The 18,117-nt window shown below is 50.4% G+C and overlaps 1 protein-coding gene across 1 annotated transcript in view; it reads right to left on the bottom strand.

Annotated features, from left to right (window-relative positions):
- The window catches only part of SLC24A4 (solute carrier family 24 member 4), a 158,449-nt gene that overhangs the window by 28,009 nt on the left and 112,323 nt on the right, over positions 1–18,117 (bottom strand). Inside the window, exons 11-12 of the mRNA XM_006208213.4 lie at positions 16,616–16,785; positions 12,207–12,411 (exon numbers count right to left, since the gene is read on the bottom strand). Coding sequence (XP_006208275.1) covers positions 12,207–12,411; positions 16,616–16,785 — 375 coding nt within the window. The remainder of the gene's footprint in view (positions 1–12,206; positions 12,412–16,615; positions 16,786–18,117) is intronic.

The following is an 18,117-nucleotide window of genomic DNA, read 5'->3' as shown; positions in this document are numbered from 1 at the left end:
ATACTCCACATCTGTTTTAAGAGTTTCATATTTTTAGTTACTATGTGTAGGTCTCTGTTTCATATTAATTTTTGTATATGGTGTGAATTAGGGGTGCAACTTCATTTAAAAAAGGTGGCTACCTAGTTATCCTAGCACCATTTGTTGAAAAGACTATTCTTTCCCTATTGAATTGTCTTGGCACCCTTCATAAGATTTCCCTTAAAGGTATGGGTGTATTTCTGGATCCTCAATTCTATTCCATTGATGTATATTTTTCTTGTGCCAGTACCAGTCTTGATTACTGTATCTTTGTAATAAGTTCTGAAATCAAAAAGTCCTTCAACTTTGTTCAAGATTGTTTTGGTTATTCTGGGTCACCGGCATTTCCATAGAAATTTTAGGATAACTTGTCAATTTCTGCAAAAAAAAGGTAGCGTGGATTTTGATAAAGATTGCATGGAATATATAGGTCAATTTGAGAACTATTGCCATCAATTTTAAGTCTTCCAACCCGTGAACCCAGGATGCCTTTCCATTTATTTAGCTCTTCTCTAATTTCTTTCAATAGTGTTTGGTGGTTTTCAGTGTACAAGTCTTATTCTACCTTTGCTAAATTTATTCCTAATATTTTTTGATGGTGTTATAAATAAAATTATTTTCTTAATTTTGTTTTCAGATTGTTAACATATAGAAGTACAATTGAATTTTGTATATTGATCTTGTATCTTGCAAGTTTATTCTAATAGGGTTTTTCTCTTTTGATGGCTTCCTTAGGATTTTCTATAGACAAAATCATGTCACCTACGAACACAGATAGTCTTACTTCTTCCCTTTCAAACTGGATACCTTTTATTTTTTTCTTGCGTATTTGCCCTGGCTAAAACCTCAAGCACAACACTGAATAGAAGAGGTGAGTGACATCTTCATCTCATTCCTCATTTTAGGCAGAGTTTTCAGTCTTTCACCATTAAGTATGAGCTTATCTGTGGGTTTTTTGTAGATGCCCCTTATCAGACTGAGGAAATTTGCTTTTACTACTAATTTGTTGAGCATTTTTTTTTTCCATCAAGGAAGGGTGAATTTTGACAAGTGCATTTTGAGATGATCACGTGGCTTTTGTCCTTTATGCTTCTTTTTTTCAGTTTTGTTTATTTAATAGGCAGTGATGGTCTCAAAAATCTTTCTCTTCATCAGATGTTTGATTCCCCTGCAAAGCTTTGGGTTTCTGAGCTTGAACATGGAGCTTTATTTCATCAATAACGTGGTTTTCCTGTTGTGCATTCTGAAGTTCTTCTTCTGAAGAAAAATGAATCCAATCCATACTTCTGCAAAAGCTATTCTTCTTGTCAAAAGGTACAGTGCTCTTTCATCCATGGCCAAATTGTGCAAAGTCTTCTCTCAGCTCACTTGAGGCCATGGTTCAAGGAATTCTGCTGACAAACACAACAGGCCAGCCAATATTCACCCCCAGCGCCATAGTGCCCCTCACTGTTGAAGCCACCATCTTTAGATTGAGGAGCCTCTGTGACCTGAGGCTGCAACCCCGGAAGAGCTTGCTTGATCTGGATCCTGTCCTTTATTCTAATAATACAGTGTTACATTGTTTCTCATATGTTGAACCAACCCTGCACTCCTGAGATAAATCTCACTTGGTTAACTGTTTATAAAGAGGAAAACCAAGTCCCATGAAGGTTAATGATCTGCCCAAATCTCACGGATAATTAGTGGTAGAGCCACAGACAGATCCTGTTTTCCCAGCCAGTGGCCTCTGAGCTGGTCCTTGTGGGGAGATAAGGGGTGGAGGTGGAGGTAGAGCATTGTCATGGCTGGATTAATGAATGGACCCTTACCATTATCAAACATTTGCGTCATGCCTCACATCTTGGAGATTTTTACAAACTCTCTTCTTTCTATATCAACTTGGCAGGGGGATAGATATTCTCCCCATTTCACAGGTAAGTAAACTGAGGTTTGGTGAAATTCAGTGACTTAAACATCTCAAGGTGAGAGGAAGTGCCAAGACATGAATGCAGGTCTTTATAGAGTCTAAATGCTGGGTTCTCTGTATTATACTGCTTGCCTGCCCTCTGAGTCCCGTGATTTCAGAGTATTTCACCTCTGTATATCTCAGTTTTCTAATCTGCAAAATGGGGATAACAAGGATTCCTACCTCACAGTGCTATTGTGAGACTAAAACGAGCCAATGCACATCATGTGTTTAGCACAATGCCTGGTGTAGAGTAAGCACTAAATTCTAGCTATTGTTGATATTAACAATCACATTAACTTCCATTTAGTGAGTGCGTACAGTTGTCAAGCACCGGGCTGGGTGATTTTACAGAGACTAGAACAGGCTCAGAAAGGTAAGCCATCTAGCCTAAGGTCGCACAGCCAGGAAGTGGGAGACCCTCGTGTCCATGACCAAAGTCTCTTAGTGATACCATCCTGACTCCCGGAGGGCAGGTGTTGATCCTGAGGGCACTAAAGGGGCAAGGAGAGACCCTGTTGGAAGCAGAAGAGGTCAGAGCTGTAATCAACCTGAGCTGCCATGCTGGTTTGGGAGGGAGGGGAAGAATGAAAAGAAGGATGTGAGAGAAAACAAAAGGCTTCAGCAAGGCCAGAGGCTGGCCCTGCTGAGGGCTGATACAGAGATGTGGGCAGTCAGGGCTGGGAGCACACGGACCAAAGGGCCAGTAGGAGACACCCTGGCAGCCCAGTGTATCAACCTGGAGGGCTCGTGGAGGCTGGGAGAGGCCTTCCCCATGGAGGTGGCTGTGGCTCAGTCTCCCCCTTACCCTGGCACAGTCAGGCAACACGGTTTAGCCTCTGGGACCCTGTTCATGCTTCCCTCACAGGAAAGGGGGACAGATCAGACCTGCAGACCAGGATCTCCCAGTCAGTGGAGAAGCCAGGCCCAGAGTTCCCTCAGCTGGTGCAGATCCTGGGGACCTCACCCCTAGCTCTGCATACACACCCACAGCTCCCTCTGGGACCGGGAGTAGGCGGGTCCCTGAGCTGGAAGGAAGGCATCTGGGGTTGGTGTGCCAACTCCCTTACTATAAAGATGATCCCAAGGTGTGGCCAGCTTTGCACTCCACCTGGGGAATCACAAGGCTTGTGGCCAAAGAGCTGCTCCGTTCTCTGTCATGCTGAACTGGGTAACAGCGGGTGGACCATCCACCTCTCTGAGCCACCTCGTCCTCATCTGTGAGATGGTGATAACTGTCTTGCGTCATCCCCTGCCAGGAACTTCGGGGAGACTAAAGTAAGGCAAAAAGTACAGAGCTCCTTGCGCTGCCTCTGAAGGCTGTGCCTTGGATCTGGAGGCCCTGGAAAGTGTGAAATAGAGGCCACCGGCCCCAGAAACACCAATGCAGTCAAGGATGCTTGCTGGTTCTCCTCCTGCTGGCAGGCCCTCTCACCTTAAACATTCAGCATTCAGGGCAAGGCTGCTGGGCTCCCGGTGCCTCAAAACCACACAGACCCAGAAGCTGGCTGCCTCCCTCCCCTTCCTTCCTGCTGCCCTCTGCGTTGTAGAGCATGTAATCCAGCTTGGCAGAGGGCCCTCTTGGCCAAAGTCAACATAGGGACCAGGCTGAGGACAGCACGTGGGGTCAGGCAGACCTGGGGTACCAGCCCTGCCTGTGACCCCTACTCACCAGTGACCTCATCTTCCTGAGCCCCCGTTTCGTCACCCAGGAACCAGCAAGTACCAAATACACAATGCTGGGGCCTCCACAAAGGATGTGTCTACCAAGCTATAGGTCAGGGCCCTGCCCTTCTGCCTCACTGTGAGATTGCAAGCCATATGAGTCCCTTACCTGGTCTGCTGTGGCCCAAGTCAATGGTTAAGATTGGTTTTATTGCTTTTCTCCAGGCTTCACTACAGCTCCCATTGGAAGCGGACATGCTGAGCGGGCCCTCGGCAGCTCCCATGCCAGCCTCCTCTATTGTGTCTGCAAAGGCATTTCCCAGACTCCCTTACGGCTGAATTTTTGGACTCAAATTGGGTTCCTTTGAAAAGCAGAGTTGAGGTGGGCTGGGCTGCCTTTCTGCTGCTTTAGATGCAGTACTGTTGAGCAGGGCTCTGGGGATGTGCAGCAGCCTGTCCGTGGCTCAGGTGCTACCTGAGCGGGCATCAGGGATGGTCCCTCAGGCCTAACTCTCGTGGCGAGTTCCTGAACATTTTCAGTGCATCCCAGCTCCCCATGTCCCCAATTCTGGCGTGGTGGCAGCCAGTTCAGTGGGAGCCACTGCTGGTGCCCAGCCTAAAGTGTCCTTCCCATAGCTGCGTAAGGGTCCTGCCTACATCTATCAATTTCCATTCCTCCTGCATGTGAGATGGGCTACATCTATCATCTCCTGCTAATATCAGAGGCACTTGTCATAGACACCCACAAGGGGTGCAGACGTGTGCACTCAGCCCCTCTCCCCTCAGAACCACTCTCCTAGGGGCCACCAAAGCCATGCTGGCCAGCACAGCTGCTGACTAGGGGTGGAACCCTGACCTCTGGCCTTTTCTCTCTCTCTCGAGACACTGGAATTCAGATGCAACACCAGCGAACTAAGTTAGAGAGGTGGGAGCTGTCAGGGTCAGTCTGGGGTCCGTGGGAGGCCAGAGTCTGCCATGTGGACTGACAGTGAATTTGAGAAAAGCTGGCCTGCAACCAAAGAGCAGGAGACAGGCATGCCCAGAGAAGTGAAGACAAGAGCCTGGCAGAGCCTCACACGCATGGAGGTCCGAAGTCCAGCCCCTGGAAGGCAGCTATGCTCACCACTATACCACCAACGCTGCACCCGAAGTCCAGCCCCTGGGTGAGTCCAGCTATTTCCCTGCTCGTAGGACCCAGAACACACACTATATCCTTATGAAAGAGTCCCCTTTTACTCCAGGGAGCTTCTGTTGCTGGCATCTGAAGAGGCTTCGGGACCCCAGCACACGTGCAGCACACGGTGGGTCCTGGGCCCCTTCACCCCACCTCCCAGCTTGCATTGCACTGGCCTGGATGTGGGGGCATCACAAAGCAGGTTCCAGGGCAGGTGGCCTGGATGCTGGGCTATCTGGTCAAGACTGCGCTTTGGCAAACTCCTGCCCCGGAACATAAGAAGGCTGATCTAAAACCCCCAAGAGCCCTCTTAACCCTAGTATTCCAAGACCACTTGTTGTTAACTACAGAGAACTTGGAGGAAAATTGATTTCATTTAGATTAAAAAAAAAACTCTTCCTCTACTACAGTTTAGTAGCTGTTTTTGTAAGCCACTCATCACCTGAAAATGGAAATAATGCAACTGTCCATCAACTGAGGAGTGGTGAGTGGGATCTATCCACATAATGGAATATTATTCAGCCATAAAAAGGACTGAAAGACTGACAGCTATGACGTGGATAAACCTTGAAACATGCTAAGACGTCAGACACTAAAGGCCACTTATTATATGACTCCATTTATATACAATGTACAGAACAGATAAACCTATGGAGACAAAGTAGAGTAGTAGGTGCCAGGAGATGGGGAAAGGATGGAGAGTGATTGCTAACAGGGAGCAAGCTTCTTTTGAGGTGGGAAAGGAAACTGACTGGAGCGATGGTTGCACAAGTTTGTGGATATGCTAAAACCCACTCAGCTGTATACTTCAAAGGTGTGAATATTATAATAAATAAATTACAGTTCAATAAAGCTGTTATATTTTTAAAAAATAACAGTGCTCAGCTAGCGTCTATTCTAAGTGGGCTGTGAACCGATACCTCAGCAGTCCACAGGGCCTGACGGGCACCTCTTGGAAATCTTGACCTTAACTTATGGGACAATCTACTGGACGTGTGATTTCTCTTGTAGCTCCCACCACCAAGGCAGGAACAAGATCATCTCCACCACAAAGTGCTGTGTGTCTCCGGGGTTCTGAATTACATGTGGAATTTCACACGTAATAAGCCCACAACCCCAGCAGTCTCCCCGCTGCTTTCCCAGATGTGCAGAGCAGCTCAGAGGAAAGAACAGGGCACGGAGTTTTCTAGAGCTCCTTTTCTGCTCTAGAAAATGGGTTCACAGAGACTAAGCGGATCTCTCTCCTCCCAGGCAGGACGGTGCAGCTGAGGAAGATGGAGTGGGGTGAGGGGAAGAAGCGCTAGAAGCTTCCTGAAATCTTCAGATTGCCTGGGCTGAGTGCTAGGGTGGTAAAGTGTGAATGAGAAGTACTGCCTGCCATAGCAGTACACAAAGGACGCTGAGGCCATTAAGCCATGAGCCGGAGGATCTCAGGATGGAGATCAGCCAAGTCCTCAGCCTCTGCAGCCAGCCCTGACGGTACCCCCGAGGGAACTCAGTCTGGGAGAGAACAGGATTCTGGCTCTAGAGAGGTAGCTGCATATCAAAGGAATGAGTTCAATGAGCCCAGACTTTTATATCTTTGCATGCATAGAAAAGTGCTAAATTCCTTGAGATATCCGGTTTCTTTAACAGTAATCTTTTGATGTTCTGACTACCTGGTCTTGGTTGCACAAACTCCTGTACGTCCTGGCTCCTCCTCTACCTCTTTGGAGCAATGCCTTAGATCTCAGAGGCTGCATCCCGGGCTTGGAGTCCTCAGGAAATGTCTACTGAATAGAACTCTCAGCCTTTATGTTGTGCTGTTTCTTCCCCCCCCCCAGTAGACAGGAGAGGAGATTTGGGTTGCCATCCAAGGTCTGAAGAGACGGGCTAGGTCCCCAAAGGCCCAAAATTCAATTCAGTCCAACGTGGTTTACACAATAAAGACAAAGTTCTTTTCACCTGTGTACAAGCTAGAAGACCTGGCATCCCGGAAAAAGCAAGCATTTCTCACAGGCCCCAAAGGAAAGGAGTGAAGAAAATCTACTGGCTGGGCTGCAGTGCTGTCCCCTAAGCACATCTGGGGCCAAATGCCAGTGTGCAAACCCTGGTTCTGCTCCTTCCTCCTGTGTGATGGTGGGCAACTAGCCCTCTCTGTGCCTCGGTTTCTCTACCTGAGAAATGGGGATGAGTACTGACCTTCTAGGGTGGTTGTGAGGACCTAACGGGTTCACACCCTGCCTGGCCCACAGGAAGAACTCGGTAGCATTCTGTTACTGTTCAAGAACCTCCGGGAGCCTGGGCTCCTGCTGCTCCCGACTGGACCAGCCCGTGATGCTGCTCCCAGCTCAGGAGACACAGGGTGGCTCCCACATAATGGCTGTGGGACTCGGAAGTCCCATGGCCTCTCTGAGCCTCAGTTTTCCTCCCTGTAAAGTGGGGATAATGGTAAAGCCTCCCTCACAGGGCAGCTGTGAGGACTGAATGAAAGTGCACAGCACAAAGAGGCAGCCCGCCACAGTGCTCAGCCTGGGCTGCTGTGGCTGGAAACCCTGCTCTCCATGCAGTAGCTGGGTGACTGTGGGCAAGTCACTTAACCCCTCTGTGTCCCTTTCCTTCTCCATAAAATGGAGATGATCATTGTCCCCACCCCACGTACTGCTGTGAGGATTAAATGAGGGAATACACGCAAAGCTCTGAGAACAAGGTGTGGCACACAGAGGCCCGATAAGAGCCCTGTAAGAAATCCTTATTTTTCACTCAATGCCTGACAGACAACAAGTCCCCAGTGTCTGTGGCTGTTACGGCAGACACACATCCCAGAACACAGACGTGATTTCCTTACCTTGACGGGGCAGGAGAGAGGAGTCCAGCTGGAGTCCAGGGTGTGGCCCACAGGGCTGGAGGACCTCCCAGACTGTAAGTCAGCCACACACAGCCTGAACTAAGGGCTTTCCCCAGCCCGGCTGGGGCTCAGGGTCACCGGCCGGCCATCTCGGGGCAGTGCCTGGGCTGCAGACCACAGTTTCCATGGGAGGAAGTGCTGCTTCTCCTTTTCCCCTTTCCCCTCCACTCCCCTCCCCTGACGGCTGGCCTAGGAGACCCAACTACCAGCCTCTGTGGCCCAGAGTGGGAAGAGCACGGCTGCATCCACTGTCAGTGTAAATCCAGCATCAGACTGGGCGGCCACCAGAGCTGGACTGCTGCTGGGTGCCCTGGGCTCTGGTCCACGAGCCCAGTGATGCCTCATGTGGGTGGGCAGAGCCCGGGGACCCCAGACTGGCATTTCCATCTCCTCTTTCCACCCATCAGCTATGTGGTAAGTGCAGGACATGAGGCATATGGTACATCCCATGATTATCTGCTTGCATTTACTCTGCAAGCCTGGAAGCTCCCTGAGGGCAGGGACCATGGCTGTCCTGTTCCCATCTGTATCCCCAAGGCCCAGAACAGTCTGGTACCCAAATACTTCCTGACTGAAGAAATCATCATGTCTGCAAAGTGCCTGAAGCCCAGTGCCCGGCACATAGCAGGTGCTTAGTAGATACTAGCTGCCTCTCCCTGATACTGGGGATGACCACAGTGCCAGGCCTCCAGGAACTCTGGCACCTGTGACCTTTCTAGAACACTGCTTACAGTTCAAGCAGGGGAGGGCGTGAGAAGCTGGGTGTTAACAGAAGCCATGTGACGAAACCCACTATGATCCACATGAACACCCATGTGTCAGGCAGTGCACAGAGGCAGTGATGAATGGTCCATCTTATTTACTGCTTACAGAGACCAGGATGCCATCATTCACCTTGCAGATGAAGAACGGAGGCTTAGGAAGTGAAGCAGCTTGCTCAGGCCCAGGCCCAGAATGCTGGTGAGCAGCAGAACCGAGATTCAAACCCAGGACCTCCAGGCTCCAGCGCCTGCCTCCCAGCCTGTCCCCGACAACCCAGAAGAGCCGCACACCAGATGGGCTGGGTTCATTCGTTGTCACCCGTAGCCACACTGGTTCCAGGCTGACCAGAGGGATGGCTTCTCCCCTCTTCCCAATGCCCTGCCTTGTAATCCCTTCCTTGGCCCCATGATTCCTCCCGGGGGCCCAGCTCGGGAGAACACTAGCTCCAACCACCCCTGAAGCCCCTCAGGGCCACCCCATAGCCCCAGATCACTGCGAAGCCACAACCAGAGTCAAGTTGAAAAGATGAGGTGGGTGAGTGGGAGGAAGGAGGGTCTGGAGCTGGACACATGGAATTTCTCGTAGGTGCTGCGTCCACCACTGGCTCTGATTTCCCGTGACCCTCTGCCCACATGGGCCTTGATTTCCCTTGGCCGCTGAACACACCTAAACGGGCGGCAGCCACAGAACTCCGTTCCCACCCAAGGGGGAGGAGGAGGAAGGCCGGGAGGAAGTGACTTGTGGTTTCCCAGGGTAACACCTGGAAACACTTCCGCAGGGACACAAAGGGAGACTTCCTCAGGGACACAGGAAGCTCCGGCCTGTCCCTGAGAGCAAGGAGAGGCAAGCTTTGGGCGGAAGCTCGCAGCACTCGGCTCTGTTGTGGGCCAGCCCAGGGGAATGTCTTGAACCTCTGACTTGAATGTGGAACCAACTGCAGGAGGAAGTCCCCGCCCACCAGGAAGGGCAGGGCTCCCTGGAGAAGGGCTCGTGGGTGCACAGAACCTGGGAGCAATCTGGTCCCAGCCCTTGCAAGAGACCAGCATTCTAAGCCCGCCACCCCAGGAGGTGACCTGTCCAGAGTCCCCACAGGGAGCTAGATCTGATTTCCTACAAGCCACTTCTCTGAGGAGCACAGATCCTGGAACGAGGACAAGAGGAGGGGGTGGTTGGCCCTGGGGTCCACCCCACACAATCCTGCCAAACTCAAGATTTCAAGGAAACGGAAAGATGAGCTGTCCTTGCACGTGGCTGCTTCTCGCTATAGGACAGCAGCTGCCCCGAAGGGCATATCCCTCTCCTGGTTTCCTGCAGAGCCCTGGATGGTGGGCAGCACCAGAACAAGGATTCAGATGAAATGACTAGTGGAAGGTGGCGGCTGTGGCCCCGTTGGGCCCCACATCTGGAAAATGGGGATTCCACCCACTTACCGGGGAACTCACGGAATGGTAGCTCCTTCTCAGACTTAACCCTGCTGCAAGACAGGTTGTTCCTAGACCACAGCTGCATCTCCCTCACTGTGGCCACACTCCAGCCCTCCCTGGCATCTGGGCCCTGAGGAACTGAAACCCCACTGGTGACTGCAGCTCCGAGTCCCTGTTCTTGGCCCCATGTGGACTTCGTGTGATGTGACAACTCAGGGCTGTGTGGGGCACCCAGGGGCCTATGTCTGGACCTCTCAGGAACACAGAGGTAAGAAATGCTACATGGGGCGGGCCTGTCCTGGTCCCTCAGCCCTGGAGCTGGCTCTCCTCTGGGTGGACACATTGCCCTCCCAGGATTCTGTCTGTCAGAAAGCTGCTTTCTCCCGCTTATCCAAAAGGATGATCTGATACAGGTGTCCAGGATCTGGAGAAAACCACTCCTCCTCTGCTCAGTGTCCCAGACCCACCCCAGGGGCCATGCTCCTACCCAAAGACAGTTTGCTCTTTAGCCCAGCAGACGAGCTGGCTGGGCATGACCTTACTCCCAGAGTGTTCTGGCAAGCGGGCCGCTGTGCCAGGGATGTACCAGAGGCGGGCCAGGACATAGATCCCCGCAGCCCTCTGGTCACCAGAGAGGATCCTGGGGAGGCCCAACCCCCTGGGCTGGGCCCCTCTGTGACCTCGGTGGGGGGTGAATTTCATTTTCTGGGTCTTCCCTTAATGTGAAAGAAGGTTGGGAGGTGCTGATCAGGAGCAGCAAGTCCCATCTCGGCCTAGGCCCCAGGAATCACCCAGAGAAGGTTTGAAAATGCTGATTCCCAGGCCCTGCTCCAGTCTTTGGAATGTCTGGGTTTTGGAACCAGTCCCTGAATAGCTGTGCTCAGCATGCTCTGGAGACTCAAATCCAGAAACTCCCAGGAGGCTCTGTGCTGGCAAACAGAACCTCTATCTTCCAGCTGAAGCACGGAGGCAGAGCAGACTAGCCTGGGCAGGCCCACGCTGCCCATCTACTCGGGAAGCAGAAGTGTTCCCATGGTGGGGACAAGGGGATGAGAGGCTGGGGCAGCCCGCCCCCCACAGTTCCCTCCTACAGCCCTGCCCCCACCCCTACACCGAGCCATCTCCCAAATCAGGCCTGGTCTGTGAGCCTGATGTTAAACATGGTATTCTTTTCAGAAAAACATCAAGTTTGTACTTGAAAGTTTTGGAATTCTGCTGCCTCTCTGGATGGCAGTACACCAAGAAAAGAACTCTGAGAGGGGGCTTAACAGTTCACGCCTTCATTTACCATCATGGGCTGCAGAGGAGTCTGGTTGAAGGTGCAGGCAGACTGGGCATGTCTGCAGCTCCTCTTGAACACGAACTCCTGAATTCATTCATCTGGTGGTTATCTACTAAACACGTACTATGTGTCAGGCTTGGGCACCGGGGATACAGCAGTGAACAAAACAGACAGAGATCCCTGTTGGAATGGAGCTGACATTTCAGCCAAGGAGACACATAAGATTAAAAAAAAATTAAAATAGGGCAGTGAGGTAAGGCCACATTGAGAAGGTGACATTTAAACAGAGACCTGAAGAAGGTGAGTGAGTGAGCCATATGGATGACTAGGGAAAGTGCTTTCCTGCAAACAGCAAGTGCAAAGGTCCTGGGGCAGAAGCACATCTGCTACGTCCTGGGAAGGACAGTGAGGAGGCCAGTGTGGCTGGAGCAGAGGGCAGGAGAGGAAGGGAGAGCAGAAGAGAGGTCAATAAGGAGCCAGCAGTCAGATAACACTGGGCCTTGGAGGTCAGACTCCAGTGAGATGGGAGGACACTGAGGGCTGGGGGCAGAGTCACAGCCTGATCTGACTGACTCATAAGTAGGTGAGTCGTCAAATATATAAGGTGTAACCACGTAAAGATCATTTGTGGCCTTAGGACATTCGGTCACAACAAATAAGCATCTCATGGGCAAAACAGCCCACCCATGCTGGAAGGGCTGGAGAGTCTCCTCATGTCCATAAAAATAACGTGTGTGGTCACTCTTACTGCACGAGAAGGCCCCGTGGCCCTGGGCATCTGAGTGTGGTTACTAGGGGTTACTGGCACTTCCCATGTCTCCAGCTGGCGGCCGTCTGGTACCCAGGCTCTCCTACACTGGGCAGAGCCTGCACCCACCGCAGCTCTAATCCACAGCTCAGCACTTACAAGGTGTTCATCGAGTGACCCAATGTCCACCCTTCACACCAGCCTCCCTCGCCCTCACAGGTCCATGTCTCCATCCTGAAGACCAGGGCTTGATCCCCAGCACCATGGCCCAAAAGCACGGCGCCCCCAAACTCACCGGGCACGGAGAAGGGGGACAGGAAGGCGGCCTCCACTGGTTCTGGCTCCAGAGGCAGTGGCAGGGGTGACGGCTGCTGCTCCTGCTCCCGTGGCGGCTCTTCGGTATTCTCCCCGGGAACGTTCCCGTTCTCCATGTTCTCGTGCCTCCCATTCTGAAGTGGCTTGCTGCTCACGCCGTTTGCCGAGTTGATCAGCCTCTGCCTCTGTGTGGACAGAAGGCAAGATGGACACCAAGGCATGTGACAAACTGTCGCCCTGTTGCTTTGTTCCTCACATTCAGGTGACCCTTAAAGATTTCTAGAACAACACCCCTGGAGACAGGTTTGCCCGAGGAATGGCACAAGGACCTTGGAATCCAGCTCAGTTTGCTCATGTTCCCCTTGGACCCATCCCAACACCACCAGGTCAGAACCCCGGGCCGCCTCCTCCTAGTGCCAACCTGCCAACCCAGCCCATAACATTGGATGACAGTGATCACTCCAGCCACCCCAGGGGATGGTCATAAACCACCTGAAGACAGTCACAGGAGACACTTTGCAGAGTTAAACAGAAAAAAATTTTTAGGTAGATCACATAAAAAATACACTTATAGTAAGTGTACAACAGCCCAATGATGCTTCACATTAAGACCTAGAACATTTCTAGCCCCTCAGACGATTCCCTTAGGGTCCCCTGTCTCCAGAGGTCAACCAGGTAACCTCTATTCTGACTTTTATAAACATCAACTAGTTTTTCCTGAATCTGAGCTTCATATACATGGATTCAAAGAGTACATATTATTTTATGTCTGGCTTCTCTCACTCAGCCTAGTATCTGTGACGTTCATCCACGCTGTTGCATGAATCAGTAGTTTTCTATTTTCAGGGCTAAATAGTACTCTGTTGTGTGAATGACCCACCATGTAGCCTTTGCCTGTTGATGGGCATTTGGATTGTTTCCCCTTTTCCGTTATCATGAAGAAAGCTACGAACATTTGTGTACATGCCTTTTTGGGGACACATGCACTCATTTCTCTCGGGTATAGGAGTGGGACTGCGAGGTCATCAGGTAGGTGCATGTTGAGCCATTTTACACTCGTACCAGCATAGGATTACAATTTCAGTTGCTTCCCGTCCCTGTCAACGTTTGATATTGTCAGTCCTTTTAATTTCAGCCATGCAGGTGGATGTGTGGTGGTATCCAATCATGGTTTTAATCTGCATTTCCCTCATAACTAATGATGTTGAGCACCTTATTATGGGGTTACTGGCCATCTGGAGGGCCTCTGTTGTCCAAGTGTTTTGCCACAGCTGATGAGTGTGCTCTGAACCAATCTGTCCCCTCCCCTTTCCCATCTCCTTGGAGCTGTTGACCAAGTCTGCCTCCTTTCCGCCCATGCAGAAGCCAGCTTTCCTCGCCAAGTCTGTGGTTTTCTACTAAACCAGGGAAAAGCAGAGGCCACATTTCAAGAAATCAACAGGTTCCCACGTTCCTGAGAATCTGTTTGCCTTTGCACAGCTCATCTTTATCTGATTCTCAGGAAAAATATTTGTGGACCAGCTTTAGTCCTTGTGGGTAATGATCCTCACACAGTGGACACATAGGTCCTTCCCAATCACTTCAACAGGAGACCAGACACATGCCCCAGGTGATACTCCATAACTGTGGGGGCCTGACACTTATCTTTGTGGTTACTGGAAGCAAAAAAAAGAGGGAAAAAAGTCATTATTACTTAAAATGGAGGCATGTTATTTTTCTAAAAGAAAAGAGGAATTGACTGTTAAATGCCTTCAAGCTGGCTTTCGGCTGGGGCTCCTAAGTCATGAAGTCTAGGGTTTGGTGGAAATTTAAAACTTTTTCTCCTATGAGTGTGTTCCCAACACTTAGCCCACTGAAAAGAGCAAAGTGATCTATGCCTGAGACTCAGGCCCAGGCATGGAGGCATAATATTTTGCTGCCCAAATAGAGTTAAATGAAAGGTCATCCTTACAGTTTAAAAAAAAAAAAAACCTACAAACCAACCAAAAAACCTAATAGCTGTGTAAGGACAGAATTGTAAGGAGGCAGGGCATGACTCAGTGGGAACATGAATGGTAGCAAAGGGAGGAGGTCATGACTTGAGCTTATTAATAAGAATCAACAGAGAATTATACTTGAAAAATAATCTACAGCTACCTGAGGTTGTATTAAAAGAGGCATAAATTACAACACAAAGGAGGTGATAGATCCACATGCTGGGAAAGACAAATCAGAAGGTTTCTATAGGAGAGTAACGGATTGGTGAGGACCAGAATCCTGCCACATTAGGGAGGGTAGGAAGTTCCAAGGATGTTTATTTTTATTTTTCCAAGGATACTTAATTCAAAAAGAAAATCAGAGGTGGCAACCACAGCTTGATGTCCAAAAGGCTGACACGTGGAAGAGGCAATAAATAACAAGCAACTCAAGCAGGGGCTGGATATTATAGAGTGAATAAAGACAGAAAAAGAAGGGAGCAAGGGAGACGGACTAGACTGACCCCTAAGAATCTATGCAGTTCCCCTTAAGTAGTCTAGACTCTGATTTTGGTTGGATTTCCTGTTCTGCCTTCTTACTAGTTGTGTGGCTTTGGGAAAATTACTTACCTCTGATGAATTGGAAATATCACAGGACTAACGCTGTAACACAGGTAAAATATCCAGCACCAGTGCCAGGCACACAGCGGGGCTCAGTAAATTAGAGCTAATTGTGCAGCTCAAAATAACCAGCATCCCGGTGAGAGAAGAGGAGGAGAGAGTTCTGGGGATGAAAGAGGTGGGGGACCAGGTGGGATGGACACACAGGAGGAAGGAGAAACCAAGGGTGGGTGAAATTCTGGGCCCTTTGGCAACACATCGTGGTGACTAAGGATGTGGATGGTCAAGTCCGGTCAGAGGTAGCCTTGGAGTAAAGGAAAAACAGAGCCTCACCCCCTCCCCACCAGCACCCACCCCTCCATACGCTTTCTGATGATGAACAAAGAATGGCATCCATCCCACGGGCATTTCTACCATGGATTAATTTTAACTTCGCAAACTTCTCTGAAACCTTCTAGAATTAAAATGAAGAGGAAATGAAACCAAAGGGTCTTAAGAAACAACCTCAAAACTGGACATTTTGTGGCTTTCATTCTCCCCCATCCCCATCCCGTGATGAGTTTCCTCGATGACACTGCATAATCCCCAGGCACAGCCTTTGTGTCGTGTGTCACTGATGTTTTTTGAGTTGGAAGCATTCTGCCCAACACCTCCTCATAGAGAAACTGAGGCCCAGGAAGATTACGTGAGTTGGTGGCCAATACAAGATTAAAACTCAGAATTTCTTCCTCCTGAGCCTGGCTCCCCACACTGCCTGCCAGGGCAGGACAGTCCCAACGTGGTAGAAGACATGGTTCTCCCAGAAGCTCAAAACATGTGGGGGGCAGGAGGGTCTTGTAGCAGCTCATCAGAACCCCCATTTCCTTGGCTGTGGATACTGGAAACCCAAATCCTTAACAGGTGCTCACCCAGCAACCAGTGGGTACCATCATCACACTGTGAGAAACGGCCACAATTCATTAAAATTTCACCGATTTAAATTTTATTGCTTTGGACCAAAATGATGCAGAACGGGTCAAAGCTTGCAATTCTTCCTTTTCTTCGTACACTTTCCATAGAGAGGGCACATTACATATAAAATCAAAGCAGAAAAGTTCAAAATACAGACCCTTTAAGCACTGTCCATGGTGTTCTTCCATACAACCCGTGTGCTAATGACCCATGTTTGTGCATGGAAGGCTGAAGATCTGTGTCTGAGGATAAGGGCTAAAAGCCCCAACACGCACATATACAGCAAAGTCCAGGAAAGTTGGTAAGCAAAACTCCTGTTAGCTTTGCTCTACTGTTTGTATGTTAAATAAGATTCAAATGTATTAAAAATGTTTTTTTCTTCCCAAATGAGAAAGGGACATGGCACACGTTTTCAAGAAGAGCTCTGGGGTACAGAGTGCAAAGGAAGTCCCCAGGGGTAACTGCCACCCACCAGTGTCTCGGTTTCCTTCTAGAGTTGCTCAATGCACAGAGAACAGGTGTGTGCGCGTCCTTTTTGTCCTAAGTAACATTAAACAACAACAACAAAATAGTCCATACTTCAGACCTTGCTCAAATTAGTTTTATCTAGTACTTGACAAAATACTAGGTGGAACATGGCAGGCATGGTATTCAATTGCTATCTGCCTTAAAATCTCTCCAGATAGGACCATTTGCTGCCTGCAGGTGATGTATGGGTTCCAGGTGACAAACGCCAGCCTGGCAGAGGATGCCCAGGGTCCGACAGCAGGAAGCGTCCTGATGAGCCAGGGCCTCCTCGGAGTATCTGACCCGCCCGAGGCCGCTCGCTCTCACGCTCTCACGGTCCTCGAGGCCAACTCACCTCGTTAATTATGATCCTGCTGGCCATGCGCAGCCGTGTCCGGGGCCCAAACTTATTGGTGATCATTATGCGTAAGCCTGCCTCTGGGAAGTTGAACTTGGGAGGGCTGGAGCTCATGACCTCGTCCACCATCACCACCGGGTTTTTGCTGTACTGTGGCTCCTCCTTCACTGTATTGAGCACAAAGCCATGATTAGCATTGTGACCCAAGGAAGCAGAACCCAAGTTCTGGGGGACTGACTTCCCCTCGCATTGCAGACGTCGTGGGCTGTAGGCACAGCAGCCATAGCCACCTGGGAGCTTGGCTTCAGCTCCTCCTGTTAGTCCACGTGCGCCCCTGGGTTGGAACCGCCTGCTGACCACAAGCATTAAACAGAGCCCCGTGGTGCCCCATGGTCCCCTGTTACAGGACCACTCCCACACCTCCATGGCTAGCGCCCCTGCCAGTCAAGGCCCCTATCTTCTGGGGCCCAGGCTTGGCTAATTGCAAAGGTCTCTTAATTCCTCATCTAAGCCTCCCGGGGCAGCCAGCCCACCCATAAAGTGGACAGGCCCCTGCCATCTCTCACCTGTGACTCTGAGGGGACTTTCTTTCCTTCTGTTTACAGAGCCTCAGACAAAACTTTACAAATTGACAAGGGCCCCCTGGAATGGAAAATGCTGGAAGACACCAGAGGGTACTGGTTCTAAACATCCATGAGGCCACCTGCTCTGTCCTAGAGGAACCACCTCCACCTGGCACAGAGGGTGCATCTAAATTCGTTCTCCGTGAGGTAGGCAGTGAGGTCAAAGATCTGGATCACAGGCCCTGGAAGAGGCGACTGAGACCCAGGACAGCAGCCTGCTTGCGGAGGGTGCATGGTGAGCTGCCGGCCAAGCCAGGGGTCCCAATAAAACCAGCGCCCTCCCGCAGGGAGGCTACACTCTCTGACCCTTTGCTTCTGCTCAGGAGGCAGAAGAACACCTTCCTTGCCACCTTCACAAACATGCTCTGGGCTAGAATCCTGGGGAGTTTGACATGTGACTCCAGAGCCCTGGAGGGTCCAGAAACAGACACACTCGTGAACACAGCACACAGAAGCAGGGGGGGCACTCCCCTCCCAGGGCTATCAAAGCAGATACGCCCGTCCCTATGCACTGGTTACCAGCTCCCAGTGAGTGACCTTGCTGGGTAACAGTAACCAGAAGCAACTGAGAGCAAACCTGCACTCGAGTTAATGGCACAAACACGAACAAATGCACACCAGACACACGCACCCTCACCAAACAGGCAGCAAGGCTCAGCAGACAGGAGGCGTGTGGTTAGAACCAAAGCCAGGAGGACCATGCATTTGTCGGAGACAGACGCTAACCGCCAACGGGGCGTGCGCTGGACTCATGGATTTTTTTTTAATGCATGTGTTATTGCTTGGATGAAAGCAGATTACTTACAATTTAGAAGAGAAGAGTTAAGGAGACAAAGGCCAACAGAGATTGCCAGAGATGATTAGCGTGCGGTGGAT

This window comes from Vicugna pacos, chromosome 6 (genome assembly GCF_048564905.1).
Source record: "Vicugna pacos chromosome 6, VicPac4, whole genome shotgun sequence".
Classification (NCBI taxonomy): domain Eukaryota; kingdom Metazoa; phylum Chordata; class Mammalia; order Artiodactyla; family Camelidae; genus Vicugna; species Vicugna pacos.
This window is presented reverse-complemented; position numbering and strand designations above follow the sequence as displayed.